The following is a 21438-nucleotide window of genomic DNA, read 5'->3' as shown; positions in this document are numbered from 1 at the left end:
TTGACATTTCGATGATAATGTCTCAGTTAGTATTAAAAAAATCATAACTTGTGTGATTAAAAAAGAATAAAATCAAAACAATTAAAGGGATATTTATCTGATTTGAAATTCTCAGGAAACCACAGGAGGCTTGCCATTAATATACAAAGTAACAAAGTTTTTTTTTTCTCGATAGACATCTAGAATTTCGCTGTCTAAAATGGATTTAAAGATCGTTGGGAATAAGCACGCATAGAACATTCATAATATACATCTATTCTAATAAAAAAGACTCAGTACATGTTTAAAAAAAGAAGAAGAAAAGAGAAGTGAAAGCGAGAGAATTGGAGAAAAAAACAACAAAAAACAAACAAATAAACAAAAGAAAAACAAAAAACAAAGCAAAACAGAAGAGGAATAAGAGGAAAAAAAGGAATTAAATGAAACTTTGGGATGAAAATGCACTGTGAAAATGATATGGCGAGAATGTATACGTACATTTGCACGCCGTGCATCCTCACATTTGCCTCATCAAAAATAGCGACAAATAAACATATCTCAAGAACATTAAATTACTGCCATCGAGAATCATGTACACACTAAATACAATATGCGATTATGAATAATAAGGTCTATGTTCGGCATCTATACTATACCGTCTAGCTTCACTATTAATAAATGTTCTAATTTCAACAAATGTATTCTATTAATACTCTTTTAGATTGCTTGCACTTATTTGGAAAAAATGTGCGACATTACACCTGCACATGACTGGAATTTCCCTTAAAGATTCTGAACTCAATCTGTCCGGCACCTTGGCTTATCTAAGGAGGTCATAAAGGAGGACACAGGTGTTTGTTTGCAAATGTTTTTTTTCACTTCGACTGTCAAATCTTGCCTTCATTAAGGATATATGTTTGCTTACTATCCTGTGGCTCTGCGTGATGGTAGGTTTATTATTTTCTCTTGTCTGTGCTGGAATAATTACAGTGTTATTGACGTGACAAAAGAAAGTATTTGCTGAACATTTGATTGATGACTTTGGATTTTGAAGAAGGAGAAGAAGAAAACGACTTCAATCTCAACTACAAGAGAGATTTGAAGTGCATATCGACCTGTCTCTTGAAAAAAAAGTTTAATTAAGAAACATTTTCTAAACGAAAACAAACCATTCGTTGAATTTGCATCTTCTGTTGCTCGCAACAAGAGACAACACTAGTTCGTTGTCGCGTTTCTAACTGTACCGTGAATATTCAAATTAAGAGAAGTAACGTATTGTAAACTTTCTTATGGAGCATTTGGGGAGAAATTGGTCGGAAAATGGAACGGTTCTTTCAGATTTGTCTTCGCTGTTTGAAGAGGAAGCCAGCGTTCTGAAAAACTTGAGGATTATGTCGTATGCTGTGATATGTATTATTGGCACGCTTGGAAACGTGCTTGTTTTACTGACTACCCGAAAAAGACGCATGAGGACAGTCACTAATCTATTTATTGCAAATCTTGCATTGGCTGATTTAGCAGTTTGTATTCTTGCCATTCCAATATCTGTGGCATACTCGAGTCTGGGATACTGGCCATTTGGTACAATGCTTTGCAAAACAATGCCATATCTACAAGGAATAACGGTGTCAGCCTCAATAGGCACACTAGTGGCCATCGCCTGCGATCGTTTCATCGTTATCGTGTATCCCACCATCAAAAAACTCAGAGTCTCTCAAACGTGGATCGCTATCGCAGTTATCTGGGTCCTCTCGGCACTAGTGTCCATCCCCGTAAACCTGCATAGCGAAGTGGTGAGCGATGATATTGATGGTGTGAAAATGGCGTTTTGCATGGAAGTGTGGTCATCCCATGTGGCAAGGAATACATACTCCCTTATTGTGTTCTTAGTTTTGTTCCTTCTACCAATTGGCGTCATGTCAGCCATGTATCTGGGAATCATAATTAAATTTAAAAAGCTCCAGCCAACCCAAGAAGGTAATCAAATTTAATTCCAACTCGATTAGGAGTTTTATTTTTCTTAATTTAATATTCTTCGATAATTTGTTTTCAAAAATATGCGAAAATATATTCTATTTTCCATTAGAAATATGGATGGCGATTATTTTTCTTTTTAGCAATATAACTCTATAGGAAACGATTAAAATTTTTAGGTCATGCTGTTTAACTTTATTTTCAAAACCTGTTCTTCGCATGTGTATCAAAAACCTTGATGAATATTAAAAAGCTCACTTTTACAGTCTATAAAAGTGTTGACCCTATTATAGAGTCACAGTCTTAATTGTTCAATTCGATCCAAGAATGATCGCCGATATGACTATCCATAGCTAATTCTCTGCCAGAGCCAAATGCCCTCAATTTAGTCTATCAATAAAGCTTACCGACCAAAAAAGCATCATTCGAAATACAAAGATAATCCTAGTCTATTCTTAAGTTACGTCCTCAAATTAGCCTAAGGTGTTGAAAATCATAAAAGCATACACTTCCATTTTCACCCTTTGTATTGGCGTGAAAAAAAGGTAGCTGGAAACCATGCTTAAAGGTTCTTTATTCATGATATTTCACGTTAAAGGTTGCATTATACATAATTGAATAGTATTGGGCATAAATCGCACTTTGTCTATAATACTAAGATCGTGCGGCAAGTTCAAAAAGAGATCAAAGTAATTTATAAAGGAATCTATTCTTGAAAAGCCCTTAAGAGGTATTGTTTTGTTGTATTTGAATGAGATGTCTGCCCCGCGGGTTTATATTTTAGGTGTATTACTCAATAATACTCGGAGAAGGTACTTCGAACTTTGTAAGAGATGCTAAGATATGCTCCTTGCTTTCGTGTTTGTGCCGCTCGTAAAAGGAAATTCTATCGATAAAATGGAAGCAACGAAATAAATAATTCATCAGTGAGGAAGTGTAAATGACACATTTGAGATAGAAGGTAAAAGAGATGACAGATTCGAATTCTTGATATTTATTTTGTAGTAGAAATTCAATCAAGGTTGAATAGATTAATAGTGTCGAGTCTATAAATGTCCACCCCGTCCGGAATCTTTAGACAAATAACACGCAAAACGCTCAAACAAATATATTATTCCAATGTAATAAAGACGTTTGCAATATTTGAGCCATTTCAAACGCCCCTTTTGGAAATATTCGAAAAATATACATTATACATTCTGAAAGGAAATTAATTTTTTGGCAATTCAAGATGTTTTGGAGTATTTTAGTAGATGTCGGATAACAAACGTTGCCGGAATATATTTTTGATGAACGAACGCTAGAGACCAAACAGTCTAGAAATTTCTATATCCGGGATTTTCTTAAACCGACTTTGTCAAGACTCAATATCAGTTGAATAGTTGGCAGAATTTGGCAATCTTAGTTTTAAATTATAGCAGCCGGCTTGTATTCAGTTTTTCTAGTTAAACGTTCAGAGCGCTTGTCAGTGTTTTCAGCTAACAGTTTGACTAGCTATAGGATCCTGTATATGATCATGACATGTCTAGCCAGTAATGAATACAATAGAAGTTGATGTACTCAAATAGACTCTTCCTTGACATTTTCTGCGGCGTTTCCAAAATTACAAGTTTGGCTAAAACATTCTTACCAGCTTCTAGGCTTATCTACATACATTGAATTTATATTTAAAATTAAGACACCAAATTCTACCAAACTTTGCCTAGTGCGGCCAGCTTTCTGAAAGGTCCTTTTCCGGGAGATTCAATTAAATCAGAAAACCCAAAACATTAAAATTCAATTTGATATGTGAGTAACCCCTCCAGTGCTCCAGGTCTTGGATAAACCGGATTCGATAGAATTGTCGTTTGATTTCGGTTTTTGCTTCGAGTGTGAAATGCAAGGGTAAAATAGATTTTATTCTTCGTAGCCAGCTAGTTCGAATGCAAATCATTTTCTTTCCAACCGCTTCAATACAATAAATACAAACATCGAGCTAGGACATTTCAATCATTCTCTATGTTACAGTCTCACCGTCTACATATACCTTTATTACAAATGCATTTGCATGATCGTGTTATAATTATATGATAATAACTTAATGGCTCCTTCTACACAATCTCAATGTTCTAGACTTTTCAGTAATGCGAGACTGATATGCTGTCTTGACGAGCCTAGATACCTCACGTTTACATCTTTTGGCTATTATCCATTTCTTCTCACTTCAATATCAGTGCACCTTTGATAAAAGTTGAAAATCAATCAAAAGATAATCTTATAATCCCAACAAACGTATTCAGACCGGCTCCGGTCAAGCAATAGGCCCTTTGCAGCTAGTGGTCACGTGCTTGGATACCGCTTAGCAACACAAAACTGGAGAGCAAGCCTTCCAGTAAACAAAAGTTGTAATAGGTCAAGCACGCGTGGTTTTATACGATAGTTTCATCGTTCAAAACGCTTAATCCTTTTGCCCTATCTACAAACACAGTAAGATAATCTTAAATTCTCTCCTTTGGACTCGATTTTTGGTTCGAAGTAACGATATTCTTCGCGTTATCGCGAAAAAATTGTCACCGCCGGCCCGCTCGACGGCTGAAAAACATGGCGACTTCGCAAGGTATGTACTTCAAAACTCTCCTTTTTTTTGGTTTCTTTTCAATTATTGGACTTCTAAAATCTCTAAAATAACAGTTTAGATTGTGAATGGTGATCGATTGTAATTGGACGGCATTTTAATGGACGATTTGTTTATTTTTTGTGAGAGTGATTCCACGTCTAAAGTCAAGACTAACCCATGTTTACATATATTCGCTGTAGATGTTAGAACTCCCGACGAGCCATCACATACCAAGAAAAATTCTTCGTACCATTGTTGTGTTCCCTTGTGTAACGGAGATTCTCGATATCATCCTGATTTAAAGTTTCACCGCTTACCAGGCCGTGCAAGGGATGAGCAATTGAAAAAGGAATGGCTGGTGAAGATACGAAGAGATGTGGGCCCACACTTCAAGGTATATAGGAATCTAACAATATCAATGCACAATACGAATTGCCTGTGGATCTTTAAAAAACTGTAATGAAGATAAAAATAGTTGAATACAGTTACATTGTTATTAAAAGGCCATTTGATTTATAATAGGTTAACAAAAGTACCAGAGTGTGCTCAAAACACTTCACTGAGGAAGATTACAATCCTCCCACTGATTCTGGACGTCAGTTGCTAAAAAGAGAAGCTGTACCATCAATCTTTGACTGGTCAACCAAATCCAAAGCAAGAAGAAAGATAATTCGACAAGTAGATAGGTAATGAATATCACATATTTCTACTTCAATACATTTCATTTAGACTTGACTGATGGAATTGTACTTGATGTTTATTTTGGTTTAAACCAAAATAATTTTATAATTTTAATAATTTAGTCTTTTATAATTTTTTATTTAGTGTGAACTGAGTGTGAACTGAGTGTCATCATAATTTCAAAACCTTTTTACAGAGACACTCAGACAGATGAAAGTGATGACAATGAAGATAATAGTCCCAGCACTTCTACAACCTTCAGCATGGATGACCTACAAGCACAAGTCCAGTCACTCAGAGCACAGTTCCAAGATGCACAAAAGCAACTTGAACAAAGTAGAAATGAAACTGCAGCTGCCCTCACTGAAATAAAAAGGGTTAAAGTTGAAGCTGCAAAAGAAATTGAGGACATTAAGAGGCAAGCTGCAGAACAATTAGCACTTAATAAATTTGGGCTTGAGAGATTTGGCTTGAGAGATTAGATAATCTTTAATGCAGGTTGGTTTATCATGTGTCTTGGATTGCTTTTTGTAACTATTTCAATTTGTTTGTAAATGAAAACTCAAAAAAAACAACTAATGAACAAACACAAAATCTAAATAGCACAAATAAATATAATACTAATATGATATAAATATAATAAAAAATAAATTAAGATTATGAATTGATTTGTCATTAATAAAAATAATATAATATTTGTTATCATAAGAAATCTGGCCATGGTTTGAGAACAACAACAAAAATCTTAGTGTATTAATGTAAATAGTAATTGAAGAAAAAACTATCAACTTTGTCCTTTGCTTGCTGGAAAAACACTGAATCAAAATTAATTCTAGAGCAAACAAACAAATTTTCGTCAATGTAACTGAAAAAATCACACCATTCTAATCCTGTGAGTCCAAGCTGGCACTGGATCTGGTAATAATAAATGTCTGTTGTTTTCAGTTTGTACTGGTTAGTGTTCTGGTCCTTGGTGAGATACCTCACATTGTCAAATGATGTTTCCCCCTCTTTAACGACCTTTATTTCTAACAAGCCAAAGGGATTCTGACCATTATTTACGGCATCAAGGTCATAAACTTTCCTGTCTGGGCTACAACCTAGCCATGGGCACTTTGGGTGGACAATCAGCCCAGATGGGAAGAGGTTTACTCTTCCACCCTTTGCATTGCTAGCATAGACCATGGCAGCATGTGGTTCAAGTTCAATGCCTCTTCTCATTGCTGCAGTTTGTACAAATCTGGTGGGGTTTAGCTGATTGACAAGGGTGTCAAAATGTGACACCCGGCGAGCGACAATGCCAAATTTGCTTGCTGTTACCCTTTTTTTTCTGAGCAGGTGCCATACATCACTCTGACTTTGAGTGACTGTTTGCTGCTGCACTCTCAGTGATGACTCTGTTGTCACAGACAATGTTCCAAATATAGATTGTTGACGACTGTCAAGACAGATTGACACATTGTTATTAAATCTGTCCTCTGCACTTGAGAGGGGAAGCTCTGGGAAAGAAGTGCAAGTAAAATCATTTATGATGTAGTCAGTTGACATCTTTTGTTGATATGACAGGACACAGCCTTTTGGGACATTTCCAAACTTGCTCTGTACAAATGGGATATTGCCAATGTTCCAATATCGTGTTGGTTGGTTACTTCTAGCAGGAGTAATCACACATGTGTATAGCAGTACACGAGCTTTAATCAAGACTCAGTAATGACTAACAAAGGTTACTTTGATAACCGGATATATGCATACGTCATATGTGTACATATAAGATTACATAATGCAACATCCCCCCTTTTTTTTATATAAAGTGAAAGGTTACAGGGACACTAAACAAAACTAAAATATTTCTTCAAATGTCTAATGGTACCTAATAATATATGATAATCAAAAAATATAAAAAATCATCATCTGTTTTCTGATGAACATGTAATCATTGTTCAGTTCATAATTGATTGATAATCTGTATTGAATCATTTTAATGTTTATTGGATATAGTCCTTTAAATATGTGGGTGGTTTTCTTGCTCTTTGCGGGCGCGAGGGTATTATGGGCTCATCATTGGGCGCGGTAGGTGGGTTGACAGGGTCTGTCTGTGGTGCAGGTGTGATATCTGCAGGGCGTGTTGATGGTATCTCAATTGGCCTCCCTGTCATCGCTGGATGCGGTGTTTCTTTCTCCGCTGTCTTCTTCAGGTGACACCTGTTTCTGCGGTAGGTATCTCCTTCTGGTGTCTCCAAAGTGTATGGACGCTCATCCAGCCGTTCCTTTACTGTTGCCTTTTTCCAAGTCTTTTTACCGAGTTGGAAAGGTTTCATCCTCACCGTATCACCTTCTTCCAGTGGTTGCAAATCTTTCGCGTTTCGGTTATAATATTTGGCCTGTTGTTGTTGGCGTCGCTTCAGATCTTTGATTTCGGCTTCTGGAAATACCACTCGTGGTTGGAGTAGTTGCTTAGTCATAGGCAGCAATGTCCTCGTCCGTCTGTTTAAGAGTCTTTGCGCTGGACTTGATTCCATCCCTTGGGTCGGAGTGTTTCTGTAGTCAAGAAACGCAAGGTAGGGATCAGATTTAGCGTCGATTGCTTTACGCAGAAGCTTCTTTGCGGTCTTAACGCCTGATTCTGCTTTTCCGTTTGCTTTGCTGTTGCCCGGACTGCTTGTCCTGTGGACAAAGTCCCACTGTTTTGCAAAGTCTGCAAACTCCTCAGAGTAGAACTGAGGTCCGTTGTCGCTAATCACCCGTTCAGGACATCCATATCGCGCGAAGTGGTTTTTTAGCTTTAGAATGACTGTTGAAGCTCGACTGTTTGGAAGCCGATCGATTTCGAAAAAGTTACTATAGTAATCTGAGGTTACTAAGTACTCTTTTCCATCTATCGTGAATAGGTCTGCACAAACTTGCTCCCATGGTCTCGTCGTCACTTCGTGTGACATGAGTGTTTCTTTCTGTGGTGTCGTTTCGTAGTTTCGACAGATTTCGCATGAGGTAATCAGTTCCTTTATCTCTGCAGACATGCCAGGCCAGAACAAGGCTTCACGGGCTCTGCGCAGACAAGATCCAATACCTAGGTGCGAGGAGTGTATTTTTTGCTTCATATCTTGTCGTAAGCTTTGTGGAATGACAACTCTCTGTCCTCTGAATATAAGACCATCTTGTACCGTTAGTTCATCTCGAGTGCTAAAAAACGGCTTAGCTTGTTCAGGGAGGTCCTTTCTTTCTTCTGGCCACCCTTGTAAAACAACTTGTTTTAGGATCTGCAGGGTTTCGTCTCTCTCTGTGGCTGTTCGGATTTCCTGAATCCTTTCGCTGGACATCGGTAGCCAACTCGCGTTGTTTACTACCTCAAACTCTGTACCAGATGGGTGTTCTGTCGAGGCTAAGTAGGCTCGGGAGAGAGTGTCTGCAAGGTACATGTATTTTCCTTGCTTGTAGTTGACTTCAAAGTCATACTTCTGCAGTCTCATCATCATACGTTGTAGTCGTGGTGATGCACAGGTTATGGACTTTTTAAGGATGCTTTCCAGTGGCTTGTGGTCGCTGCGTACTGTGACGTGTCGACCGTAGGTGTAATGGTTAAACTTTTCTAATGCAAAGATGACTGCGAGCATCTCTTTCTCTATCGTAGCATAGCGTTGTTCCGTCTCTGTTAGGGCTCGACTTGCGTACGCTATGGGCTTTCCTTTCTGTAGTAGAGCTGCTCCTAAGCCTTTGTTGCTTGCATCACATTGCACCTCAAGCTCATCTTCCGGGTTGTAGTAGCTCAATACAGGTGCAACAGTCACTAGTCGCTTTACCTCTTGAAAGGCGTTCTCCTGTTGTTGAGTCCACTCCCACGGCGTGTCGCTACGGGTTAGCTTACGGATGGGCTCCATGCAGTCGGCAATCTTTGGTAGAAACTTTGCCAGGTAGTTGACAAAGCCATTCAGACGCTGTACAGCCTCGACGTCGGTAGGTCTCGGCATTTCTTGTACTGCGGTTACTTTGTCTGGGTCGATCTTTAACCCTTCGTTGGAGAATACATGTCCCATGTACTTCACTTCATCTCGCCTCAGCTTTACTTTGTCTGGGTTGAGTGCAACGCCGTACTTTTTACATCTGTTCAGCAGGTTTAACAGTTTACGGTCGTGGTCCTCGTTTGCCTCTTTGTCGGTTGTTCCTACGCCGTATATGAGTACGTCGTCTGTGATGTCGAGGATTCCGTCTAGTCGGTCAAGGACTTGGTCAACTCGCTTCTGGAATATCTCCGACGAGACAGTAAGGCCAAAGGGAAGTCTGCGCCACCGGTATCTTCCGTGTGGGGTAGAGAACGTCGTCAGCAGGCTGGACTGTTCGTCTAGAATACAGTGCCAGTATCCTGAACGGAAGTCTACAGTCGAGAAAACCTTCGCTTTCGAGAGTTCTGGTAGTAGATCATCAAGCACAGGTAGCTGATATCGTTCTCTCTTGAGTGCTTCATTCAGTGGTTTTGGGTCGATGCATATTCTCAATGCTCCGGATTTCTTCGTAGCCACGACAACGCTGCTGACCCATGGTGTTGGCTCGTCGACTTTCGCTATCACTCCAAGATTCTCGAGTCGGTCGAGTTCCTCTTTGAACTTCTCTTTGAGTGCTACTGGTATTCTTCTTGTAGGAGCTACCACTGGCGTGAAGTTTTCGTCTACTTCTAGGTGTACTTCGCCGGGAAAACTTCCAAGTTCCGTTTTGAAGACTTTAGGGAAATCTTCCACAATCCTCTCAACTGTCAGAAGCTGATTGATGCTTTCACCAGGTGTTGACTGACGTGTGGTCGGTTCAAAGTTTTCCTTGTTGATAGTTATCAGGCGCATTTGTTGTGCTGCTTTAGCGCCTAGCAGTGGAGTGAGGTTTTCTCGCACTATGATGAACTCTACTGAAAACTTCTTTCCGGTCTTTGGATTCTTTATGACGACTCTCGCAGTTCCACGCGGTTTTACCTCGGTTTTGTTCCACATAACCAGGGTCTTGTTAGATGGCTTCACTTCATGGCCGTCAATAAATATTTCGGGTAGAATATTAATCGACGCACCACAGTCTATCTGAAACTTTACCGGTTTCTTGTTGACCATCATTTTAGCGTGGATCTCTCGTGGGTATTCTGTGTCATCCACTGTACAAATATTTACACACACATTTCCGATCATCTCGATCTCGCTATCTGAGTCGCTATGGTTGTTTACGCTGTTGACTTTCTCTGTCTTTTTACAGCATTTTGCGTAGTGGTTTCGACCTCCGCATTTTCGGCAGTTCTGTCCCCAGGCCGGACACTTCTCCTTCTGTAATGGATGATTTCCAGCGCAGAATTTACATTTTGATGTTAGTACATGTTGGGTAGGGACATTCCGATCATTCTTTGGTTTCCGCACAGCACGTTGCCTTGGCTTGGATTTGTGACTCAAAACATGAACTTCTTCTACTTTTCTATCTGCCATAGCTTTAAGTTGTGTAGAAGTTGACTCTGTGCTGCGACATATGTCTATGCAAGCGTTCAAAGTTAACTTTCGTTGCTGAAGGAGCTTTTTTCTCGTTGCTGTGTTGTTTACGCCGAACACGATGCGGTCGCGTATCAGCGTGTCTCTCATGCATTCGCAGAAGTTACATGACTGAGCTAATGTGCGTAGATGCGTTACGTACGCGTCGATCGATTCATTAGGCTTTTGATTTCGACTATTAAATACATAGCGTTCGTATGTTTCGTTCATCTCTCCGATCGTGAACTGGTTGAACTTCGCAATAATATTAGTTAACGTACCCTTCTCTTCCGGAGTCTCGAACGGTAGGCCATTATAGATCTTCACTGCTTCTGTTCCAATGCAGTGGAGGAACAGAGCGACTTTGTAAGCTTCAGGCTGCTTGTCGATGTTCATTATCACTGAGTAGTTCTCCCATGATTGTTTAAACGTCTTCCAGTTCTCGGCGATGTTTTGCTTTGTGTCTAATTGTGCTGGCGGGTGAATGCCATGAATATTCGGTATTCCAGGCAGACTTGATGTCGAAGAAGTCGAAGGTTGATCGTCTTTTCCCATGTTCTTTTCCTTAGGCTGCCACCATGTTCCAATATCGTGTTGGTTGGTTACTTCTAGCAGGAGTAATCACACATGTGTATAGCAGTACACGAGCTTTAATCAAGACTCAGTAATGACTAACAAAGGTTACTTTGATAACCGGATATATGCATACGTCATATGTGTACATATAAGATTACATAATGCAACAGCCAAGTTGATCTTGATTGGGCAGAATGGTTGTAAAGAGAGGATAAGGTGGTTGGAAGCCATTAAAGTGCTCTTTTGTGAGGGTAGGATACTGGGTAGATGGGGAATGAGAGATGTCTTGAGTTTCTACTTCATCTAAAACAAAAATAAATATAAAAATATCAGTACGAAGAATTTTTCTTGGTATGTGATGGCTCGTCGGGAGTTCTAACATCTACAGCGAATATATGTAAACATGGGTTAGTCTTGACTTTAGACGTGGAATCACTCTCACAAAAAATAAACAAATCGTCCATTAAAATGCCGTCCAATTACAATCGATCACCATTCACAATCTAAACTGTTATTTTAGAGATTTTAGAAGTCCAATAATTGAAAAGAAACCAAAAAAAAGGAGAGTTTTGAAGTACATACCTTGCGAAGTCGCCATGTTTTTCAGCCGTCGAGCGGGCCGGCGGTGACAATTTTTTCGCGATAACGCGAAGAATATCGTTACTTCGAACCAAAAATCGAGTCCAAAGGAGAGAATTTAAGATTATCTTACTGTGTTTGTAGATAGGGCAAAAGGATTAAGCGTTTTGAACGATGAAACTATCGTATAAAACCACGCGTGCTTGACCTATTACAACTTTTGTTTACTGGAAGGCTTGCTCTCCAGTTTTGTGTTGCTAAGCGGTATCCAAGCACGTGACCACTAGCTGCAAAGGGCCTATACCAATTGAATAAAATACTTTATTTTTATTTATTCCTAAGCTGAATTACAGTGTGTATGCTGGTAAAAGCGGCATTACCATATTTTCTGAGCGTAGACTTTTTTTCTTTATTTTTTTGATATTACATCATAGACTTATAATTCTTTTTACGCCAACCACTTTGAATTGCTAAGTAACGTATTGACCGTATTAACATATTCAAGTGAGGCTAAACTTTCAAAGACTTTACAATTACTTCTCATACTCATTAATACTCATGAGGGAACCAGCCAATCAATGGGCTATTTTTTGGGTCAAATGATGTTACTTGAAACCTGGTAAAGTCCTGTGTAAGGACTGAATTAATTTTGTTCCAGTCCTTGGACTGGATCAAAATTAATTCAGTTCAGGGACATATCTGTCCCTTAAGTCTTTCAATCCTAAACAAATAACCTCCAGAATTATAAATGAGTATGAGAAGTCATTTCAAAGCCTCCAAATCGGACTGGACGGGATTTCAAGTCCTTGCAATTAGTTCCAGTTCTCTGCTGCGGAATGGAACTAAAAATTGCGCGGACTTGAAATCCCGTCCAGTCCTCATTGTCGGCTTTGAAACATTACTTAATTGTTATCAAATGTTACAGTTTATTTTCATGTTTATAGTCACTCATAAAAAATTCTACCAGGAGAGATTTTTGTGCGCGCGAGTGAGTTCTAAACGCGAGGTAGTTATTTACAACATATGTTATAATGCAAACAATAGCTTCTATTCTTATGTTTGCCCAACTCAGCAAGTTTTTAGACTGGTTTGTACAATATTGACGCATATCAAGCTTTACTCTCTATGATAGTGTCGAAGTTGGAGTAAAGAAAGCTCACTCCATATATGGTATGATCAATTCCATATTTGGCTTATACAGAAAAGCGGCAAACAAAGAGGTCATCGTTTTGTAACGAATTCGACATTAACATTTTTGAAGAAGAAAGAAAAGAAAAGAAAAGAAAAAAAAAATACAAGTAAAAAAAGAAAAATTTTGGAAACGGGGACGATGCTAACTCATGGACAATCGACGACACTCAATGTTTGATATGCTAACAAATACAGCAACAAGGCAGATACGACCATGAATTGACGTCTCTTCAAACTTCAGTGTATGCTGGCTTAGCCTCGATTCCAGGAGTCGCTTGTTTTGTTTTCTGATTTCTGCATTTTCTTCTATCTTAGGAGTGAGGCTAAACCCAAATGTCTGGAGTTTCAAGAGTCGTCAATATGCAGCATATAAATACCATACTTACTTACTTACAACGGTTTTATTTTGAACTCTGCATGGGGGAATGTTTCAGGATACGCTCAGCAAATACTTAGATACAATCTCACCACAAGTCCAAGGATGTGAAATATATTGTTTTTATCTCCATAGCAACTATACGGACCCACAAAAAAGTCATAAACATGCTCGTCATTGTCATCGTGATATTTGCAGTTTGTTGGATTCCTTATCACGTGCTATTTCTATATTTGGACGAGGCTGGCTTCACGACAACCAAGTAACAAACTATTCTAGCTCTTTTCTTCCAGTGGCTAATGTACGCAAACAGCGCCTGCAATCCCATTGTGTACGCGGTCTGTAACTTGAATTACAGGCGCGAGTTTCTGGACATGATCAAGTGCATCGGGGAAAGTTGATTCACGAAAGTTATGTTTATTGGGAAAAGAGTATTTTTAAACATTTTATGCCTTGCTGATGCTGATAGCCCTAATTATGGAACTAATCGATCAAAATATGAGCATTATAAATAGTCAAAGCCATAGTTGCTTAAAACATAAGTAATAACACAATGCAGGTATGACAACTCTTAACTCTTTACAAGCCTAAATGTTTGATACCAATAAGTATATATTGATCTTGGAATAGAACGGTGCATTATCAATGAAAAAAGAGAATGATATGAAGTAATTTATCTGCATCATTTGTTTGAAACAATTTAAAAGACGACATCAAAAACATGACTTCTTATTCATCATCATTTTGATCAACATCATTAACAACTACAATATACCATCATCACCATCATAATTGTTTAAAACAACATAGAAGGCGACGTCAAAACAGCATAACATCTTCGTCATCATCACTTTCATCAATATCATTAACAACTACAATATACCATCATCACCATCATAATCGTTTAAAACAACATAGAAGGCGACGTCAAAACAACATAACATCTTCGTAATAATTATCATCATTACGAACATCATAATTAATTCATCAACATGATTAACAACGACTATATACCATCATCATCAACATCATCATCATCATAATCGTTTAGTAAAACAATATATAAAGCGAGGTCAAAAAACCTAAAATCTTTCTAATAATCATCATCATTACGATAATGATTATCATTATTACCATTATTTTAGACCCTGACAGCATTGGCCAGACCAACATTCAGACCTTAAAATATCTGAGTAGAAGGTGCTGCCTTTGCTCTGGAAAATGGTTAGACCTTTACTGTGACCGTATGATTACGCAAAATTGCGGTCCCGTCTTATTTAGAGAAATTAAACGTAGATGGTCACAAGTTAATCAGTGCTAAGTTGGCAACTGTCTCGTGCCACCCTCTCTAAATCAGATAAAAAATCGAGGTCGATTATCATTTTCATCGACATCGTTAACAGCAACATCAATAAAAAAATCAACAAACGAATACTAATATATTGATAGTAACAAATATGCTCAGAAAAAAATATAAAATTATTTTTATTACATAGTTTTAAAAGAGAGTCTAATCCTTCCTTTATTAGATAAAGTGATGATATATGTATATGACAAATCAGTATGAGTACTATTTCCCAGAGAACCTATATTGAGTGATGTGACTTTCAGCTATCTCCATGTATTTCCTTAGATGTATTTGATTATCAGGATATAATTAATACCATTATTGTAAGTAGCAGTTTTCATAGTATTTGGCCTACGAAACCTCTCATTAATGACTAATGTAATCTTTTAGATTAATTCAAAAAATAATCCCAATATTCAGTTATTAAATACTTATTAGTTAGTATAATTTTAGACCTGAATATAGAGTTTCGCGCAGGTGATTAGTCGAGCGACCAGTGATTATTAGACGATATTCATTTTACTTTCAGTGAATAATCCTTAATTGATATTTTATGTTATTTACTCGTTTAGCTCACCAAAGGCGATGATTTTAAGACTGATCCATCACATGACGGCGGCCATGCTGGATGACAGGAATATTAGAATCACTAGCCTGGGATTAAAATTTGATGGTTTTTTCATTAATCATGGCTGCCAGTTATCGACGTTTTTGATTGTGTTCGCATATCTTAGGTTATTACTGCGGTTTTCGATATTCTGTGAACACAAAGACTTCAACCGCACCTTGTTGTGAAATTGGTTTTTACTACCGCCAGTCGAGAACATAAATGGTACCGACTGAGTAAGTTTGGCAGAATATCGAAAATCGCAGTAAAGCGTTGGACAAATCATATTCAATGATCAGGATAAATAAAGTACTAAAAATAACATAAATAATGTTTCTTGCAATCCAGAGAAACGTTGATTAAATCTATGGAACCCAACGAAAGCATATTTTATTTCCTATCATCGTAAGCTTTAGTATAATAAACAAAATAAACTGTCAAGAACAAGGTGTACGTCAGAGGAAAAAGAAAACGGGAATACTGGTCGAGACGGTGAGGGCCATTAGGAGGTTTTGGGATCAAGGATGTAACATCGCTGTCATTTTCTTTCCGTGGTTGGCAACTGTCAATTTTCCCCCTGAATGAGAGAGGATTGGTGCGATTAAAAACTTGAAGCTTACTGGATCTTTCTTTGAGAGGGATTCCATTGCCGTTCTCCAAGTCTTGAATGGAGCTCTTGAAGTTATAGCTCTTATTTCCCATCGAAACAGTTACTAGCATTGGTTGTTTTTCCTAGAAAAAAAAGTCAGAAAAATTAATCCTCGAATAATGTGCGCTTGCTTTAGTTTCTTCGTATGATGTGCGCCCGCAATCGTAGTAGAACCTTTTGCATGGCTTTCTCTTTTAGTACCTTACTTCTAGAGCTGCCGAGTACATCCATAGGTCAGCAAAAAAGTAAAACCGTCAAGTGTACTTTGTTTACTTTACGACTTTTTTAAAGGTCATGTCGATCAATGCGTCAACAAGATAGCCGCCATTATCCTTTTTGTTGTTTTTGAATTGCAAGTTGTACGCAATAATTGTTACTCACCATTTCGTCGTCTGATGATAACAATGAGTTTTTCTTGACGAGATCCTTTGCCTTTTGAGAATACTTCAAAACCAGTACATATTCAATAAGAGTGAAAAATATAAATACAAATGAAACCAACAGAAAATAGTCGATGCTCTTGAGGTACGACACTCGAGGCATGTTCGCATTCACAGATCCCCGCATGTAGCTAATAGTCAAAACAGTTGTGATGCTGAGGCCCACTCGTGCTGGGATTGCTTCATGGTTAATCCAAAAACTAACCCATGACAAGGCAGTTATACAAACACAGGGGATATACATTTGGAATATGTAGTAAGACGCACGACGCTTGAAGACGATGGTTGCCGTCAAACCAGAAAACATATCTGACAACATAAAAAGGAATAAGTCATCTCCAAGAGAGTAAATGTTACTAAAGCAAAGGACATTATGACCAAAACGTAGGCTATGAGAAACCAAAATATAAAATTTTACAGTACATCTTCTGTAATCGGGATCATTTACACAGTTAGCCAATCAAAATGTAGAATGAAAACACACTTTGGGTAGTGGAAACAATCAGAAACCTAGGCTGTACGGAATGGTAATTTGACCCTGATTTTACGTGTAAACTACTAGATATAGCCATCTTCGTTTTTTTCTCGTGTCAATAAAAAAAGATATGTTGAAATTAAGGCTACTGTTTTCTGTTGGTTTCTGATTGGCTCCACGGTCCAAAGTTGGAATGCATCATTCTAAATTTCGACTGGTTCCGTTTTCTTAGTAGCCCAGTTTCAGTAGTCGCACTGTAATAGAGCTTTTGCAGCCATAGTGTGCGTGAAGTGAGTGGCACCATATTACATGCTGCCGAAGGTTATTTTTAGATTAATTGTTTCTTGATTTTACTTCTTGCATGATATTTTTAATAACTTGGACACCGGTAGAGCATAGGCCAATCATAGAGGACACGATGCGTACTGGCGGCAAAAGGTTTGAATTCATGACCACAGCTGTGATGTCAGACTGAGCATTACAAGAGCATCAGCAGCCCACACCACTCATGATTATCATGATTTATATTTATCCTGACATCTTTAAAATATCTTACTACGTTGTTTTCACAAGTAAATTTTACCTGAGTGATACACTTCGTGTTTGAGGTATCGCTTTGCGCTGATGATATCAAACTGGGCCATTTCTCTGTCGTACACCCCAATATCACTGCCAACAGACTGATTTCTCCAGCTATATTTGAGATCCTTTTCTGAATAAGAAACTAAAAAGAAATATAAAATAAGAGTCAAATCCAACTCAGAGTGGTCTATCATCAATGCTGCGTTCTGACTGGATGAGCGACTTCTAGACTATCACTGGGCTATTGGCTATAGCCTATTTGGGCTTGAGTACTAATTATTAAATAGTATAACTAGTCAAGTCACTAATAATATAAATTTAGGCACGGTCTAACATCGGAGCTCCCATTGTTTTAGATGCAATTAAAATAAAATTTAATGGCGAAAATAAAATCGGGAAAATTATTTAACTATTTTTATTCTTCCAGATAAAGATAATGTCTCCCATAATGAGAGCAGTAAAAAAATCCAATCAAAATGCCCAACATCCTTTTCTTTGCGAGTCTTTATTTTCACCTTAGTCCTCTCCCAGTTTAGAAGCTTTGACAAGTGTATTCTTTGATAAACATCATTTGAAATAATTCTTCGATAACGTTTTCCGTGGAAGACATATTCAGGCTTTAAATTGATGGCTAGTTTTACTCGAAAAACGAAAGATAGCTTCAGCTGATGTAACACAGTATTGAGTTCAATGAAATTTACCTAGAATGCATATGTGTTTCATTCAAATCCGAAATTTGGAGACTGCCAAACTTCTTGCAGGACAAAACAACATTAAACAGACTTGAAAACTGGTAAAAAAGTACTGAGCAAAATATAAGTCGGCTGCTACTTCTTTTACATATAACACTGCTTGGGCTTCTCGAATATGAAAAGGTTCTGAAAAAGTCGCTCCATCATGGTCTCATGAAGGTCACATCCAGTAAAAGGACCTTATTTAAGTCTCCGAATCTTTTTTATTTATATATTTTTGTGTTGATATTACCAAATTATTGTGCATTTGCAAGAAGTTTGGGTTTGAAATCAACCGGGAATGGGAATTCTGTGGTGTGTACAAGGACGTACGTAGGGACGGAAGTGATCTATTCAAGCCTTGAAAAATCAACTCGATGGGTTACCTTTTTTTCTTAAGTATGGTGCTCCGTTGTAACATGTATCGACGACGAAGTTAATTTAGTTCAGTAAATACTCTTGTCCGATGAAGATGAAGATTGCTTAACTGCTTTAAAACGCTGAATGTTAAGAACAAAGACATCCTTTCAAACATGGCGCCTCATTTGCATACGCTCGTAATCACTGAAGCACGCGGGAAGTTTGAAAATTTTGACTCCATTTACAAAAGAATGAGTCAATTTTGCGACAGACACGTTAATACAAGACCACTTTTCTTGGACTTGCGTTAACAAAACACCGGGCTTGCGGCTTGAAAACTAAAGTTGAATTGTCAAAGTAATACTTCGCAGTTAAAAAACAGAGATTAGAACGACATAAATAGTATCCATTTGCCTTCGAAAACCGGTAATTATAACTATAAGATACCGTATTCGAGTATGAGTTTACTCTTACTAGATCTATGAATCACTGGAATCATGAGTGTTATTCGGATTGTTTATAGTTTTTCCCCTTGGCAAAGAATAAACTATAAGATGCCGTATTCGATACGTATTCGTATTAAGATACCCTATGCCGTAAAAGTACAAGAATCTTGTCAATCATGAGATGATTGACAAGATACTAAATATTCTGTTTGAGTCATATGCAGTTCACGTGACGGCAATAACCAATAACAATGCGCCATTGGGATGCTTTTATTTCAGCGCGCCTATTTTGAATATGTCCTTAAAACAATAGGCATTCTGCGCCATGAGAAAAAAAAAGGGTCCTCATTTTCTTGAATTAATTAAAGTCTTTTATAAAAAAATAATAAATAAAATATTAAGAAATATGTAACGATATAGTAAACAAAGAAAAAGAACAAAGTACTCTTAATACGGTGAGAATCGAACCCGCGTCCACTAACTTTAATTAGATAATTAATTCCAAAATTCAGAAGAAAAAAACAGTGCCTTCATGCCATACCCCTAGACATCCGCTGGGTCATCGTATGGACTTCGGACTTGACGGCGATTAAGTCCCTCTGCCCTTGGGTGTACGGATTACGCAGATTGTGTTCTAGCAGAAGCATCAGGGGAGAGACTAGCCGGCCCCCAGACCATATCTACAGCTAATCCCTTGCACTCTGCCACGCACTGGCACGTTGATTTGAAGTGGAAAATAACCTAGTCTATCTGGTGCATTGTTTTCATGGATATTGGTGTGTTAATTTCCTAAAATCGTAGCCCAGTGGAAAAAAGTTGGGCTTCCAAGACACTGGGTCAAGCACGTTTGAGTGAGATTAGTACGTGGATGGGTGACCTGAACTTTATAGTAACCCAAAACTGTTTTTGAAATTAGTTTTTATCTTATTTTATTTTACTTTATTTTTTATCTTAAGATAATTTTATTTATGTTTTTTGTAAGATACTTGAATAGATATAAACCTTATAAATGTTATTTTCCACTTTTGATTTTACTAATTTTATTAATTTATTTAAGTCGATATTTATACAGGAACTTCAAGTTTTGGTTTTGTCAGTTTTCAATGTTTTTATTAGGTATTTTCTGTGCATAAGAACTGATTCCATTAAGCTAATGGTATTTAAAGGTTGAAAGTCCCGGGTTGAAAGAAAAACAAGTTCAATAGGAACCAAATTTTTTTAGTCGACAAACTAGGAGCTAAAGTTTCAGAAAAATGTAAGCCTGCATTCAGAGCTCATTTCGTCTAATCATGCCGGCTGGAAAAGGTACATAAATGGAGAATACTTGGTGTAATATGTATTCCTTTTTATATTTCATTCAACATTTGAATACATTGTCTATTAAAATATTAGAACTATTGAAAGAAAGACTAATTTGATTTGCCGATAGGAACGAAACACTTGAAAAAAGAAACACTTTAAGATTAGAACACTTCTTGATCCACCTTTGACTACATAAATGTTTTTTATACTGCTTTTCTTCGTCCAAAATTTGTTCCAAGGCGATGTATATATATATAGGTTTTTGTGCATTAGCGAGTGTTAAATGGAAATCAAGCGGCGAAAGTCCTGTGGTGTATACACATACAAATACGGAAGTGACGTATTAATCAAGTCATGAAAAATCAGTTGGATGGTTCCAATTTTTCTTAAGTATGGTGCTCCGCTCGCGCGAGCCTTCGGCCCGCGTGGGAGCTCCGCTATTTAAAGAAATAATCACTTACAACTTTCGAAAGCAAGATGGCATGTCTGCTCGTCCAATGGATAATTCCTCAAGTCGAACTTACAAGAATTTCTGCTGACCAACCTGCAATGAATTAAACGAGAAAATCAAAACATGTACCGATGTGGAGATTTTAATTGTTTTTAAATTTAGTTTTTTTTTACTTGAGCTTTCTCACTTTTTGATATAAACCAAATTCAAAAATCATTGACAGGTTCAAAAAGGTTAAACCATAAAAGCTAGTAACGCCGGGTGTTCAGGGTAAACGGGTAATGAATATAGTATTATAAAGGACGCTGTTTGTAGCATTTTTATTTCCTGTCGAAGAAGTCAACCACGTTGAGGGCAGCGCGCAGACGGAAAAAAAAAGCGCTGCGCCGTCGTCTCAGTTGACGTTCGCTTCTTCATGTTAAATCGATCTCTCTATTGGTTTAAACGTTACCCAAGAAAGCATTTTATCACTCTTCATGCATGTGTCCTTGGGCAAACGCACTCTAAATGTCCAGGATATCGACTACCCAGGATACCTCTCGGTCTTAGCTTCGAAGATTTATTTTTTTCCATCCTTCCATCCGACAACGATTTTTGAATTTAGGG

The 21438-nt window shown here is 37.7% G+C and overlaps 3 protein-coding genes across 9 annotated transcripts in view; 2 read left to right on the top strand and 1 right to left on the bottom strand.

Annotated features, from left to right (window-relative positions):
• The window catches only part of LOC116298084 (gamma-aminobutyric acid receptor subunit beta-3), a 46290-nt gene that overhangs the window by 1987 nt on the left and 22865 nt on the right, over positions 1 to 21438 (bottom strand). For 3 of the 5 annotated variants that reach the window (XM_031706441.2, XM_031706439.2, XM_031706442.2), the window contains exons 8-11: positions 20843 to 20925; positions 17544 to 17684; positions 16427 to 16794; positions 14946 to 16128 (exon numbers count right to left, since the gene is read on the bottom strand). In XM_031706441.2, the coding sequence (XP_031562301.1) occupies positions 15787 to 16128; positions 16427 to 16794; positions 17544 to 17684; positions 20843 to 20925 (934 nt within the window). In that variant the 3' untranslated portion in view covers positions 14946 to 15786. Of the gene's footprint in view, positions 1 to 14945; positions 16129 to 16426; positions 16795 to 17543; positions 17685 to 20842; positions 20926 to 21438 lie in introns of those variants that run through there. The other 2 variants (XM_031706443.2, XR_004197303.1) reach the window with 2 other exon arrangements.
• On the top strand, positions 705 to 13841 carry LOC116298095 (neuropeptide Y receptor type 2). 2 transcript variants are annotated; one of them, XM_031706464.2, is made up of 2 exons: positions 705 to 1956; positions 13577 to 13841. In XM_031706464.2, the coding sequence occupies exons 1-2, from the start codon at positions 1269 to 1271 to the stop codon at positions 13705 to 13707; spliced, it is 819 nt and encodes a 272-aa protein (XP_031562324.2). In that variant the 5' UTR covers positions 705 to 1268; the 3' UTR covers positions 13708 to 13841. The 2 variants fall into 2 exon arrangements, 1 of the variants encoding a protein (XP_031562324.2); XR_016119934.1 differs by lacking the exon at positions 705 to 1956 and adding an exon at positions 2764 to 2914 and having other exon boundaries at positions 13577 to 13660.
• On the top strand, positions 4254 to 6174 carry LOC148910559 (uncharacterized). 2 transcript variants are annotated; one of them, XM_089030963.1, is made up of 4 exons: positions 4254 to 4549; positions 4750 to 4943; positions 5072 to 5235; positions 5427 to 6174. In XM_089030963.1, exons 1-4 carry the CDS (start codon positions 4534 to 4536, stop codon positions 5710 to 5712), a joined length of 660 nt encoding a protein of 219 aa, XP_088887089.1. In that variant the 5' UTR covers positions 4254 to 4533; the 3' UTR covers positions 5713 to 6174. The 2 variants fall into 2 exon arrangements, with proteins under 2 accessions (XP_088887089.1, XP_088887088.1); XM_089030962.1 differs by having other exon boundaries at positions 4254 to 4943.

The sequence above is a fragment of the Actinia tenebrosa genome, unplaced genomic scaffold (assembly GCF_029948245.1).
Source record: "Actinia tenebrosa isolate PJP-AT-01 unplaced genomic scaffold, QUT_ActTen_1.0 PGA_scaffold16__25_contigs__length_10494907, whole genome shotgun sequence".
NCBI lineage: Eukaryota > Metazoa > Cnidaria > Anthozoa > Actiniaria > Actiniidae > Actinia > Actinia tenebrosa.
This window is presented reverse-complemented; position numbering and strand designations above follow the sequence as displayed.

What these genes read in the sequence shown, in the direction of transcription:
- LOC116298095 (XM_031706464.2), top strand. Translation starts at nt 1,269, where the DNA reads ATGGAGCATTTGGGGAGAAATTGGTCGGAAAATGGAACGGTTCTTTCA. An exon ending in GCTCCAGCCAACCCAAGAAG is followed by an intron (nt 1,957 to 13,576) that starts GTAATCAAATTT and finishes TTATCTCCATAG; the next exon opens with CAACTATACGGACCCACAAA.
- LOC148910559 (XM_089030962.1), top strand. Translation starts at nt 4,668, where the DNA reads ATGGACGATTTGTTTATTTTTTGTGAGAGTGATTCCACGTCTAAAGTC. An exon ending in ATGTGGGCCCACACTTCAAG is followed by an intron (nt 4,944 to 5,071) that starts GTATATAGGAAT and finishes GATTTATAATAG; the next exon opens with GTTAACAAAAGTACCAGAGT. An exon ending in ATAATTCGACAAGTAGATAG is followed by an intron (nt 5,236 to 5,426) that starts GTAATGAATATC and finishes ACCTTTTTACAG; the next exon opens with AGACACTCAGACAGATGAAA.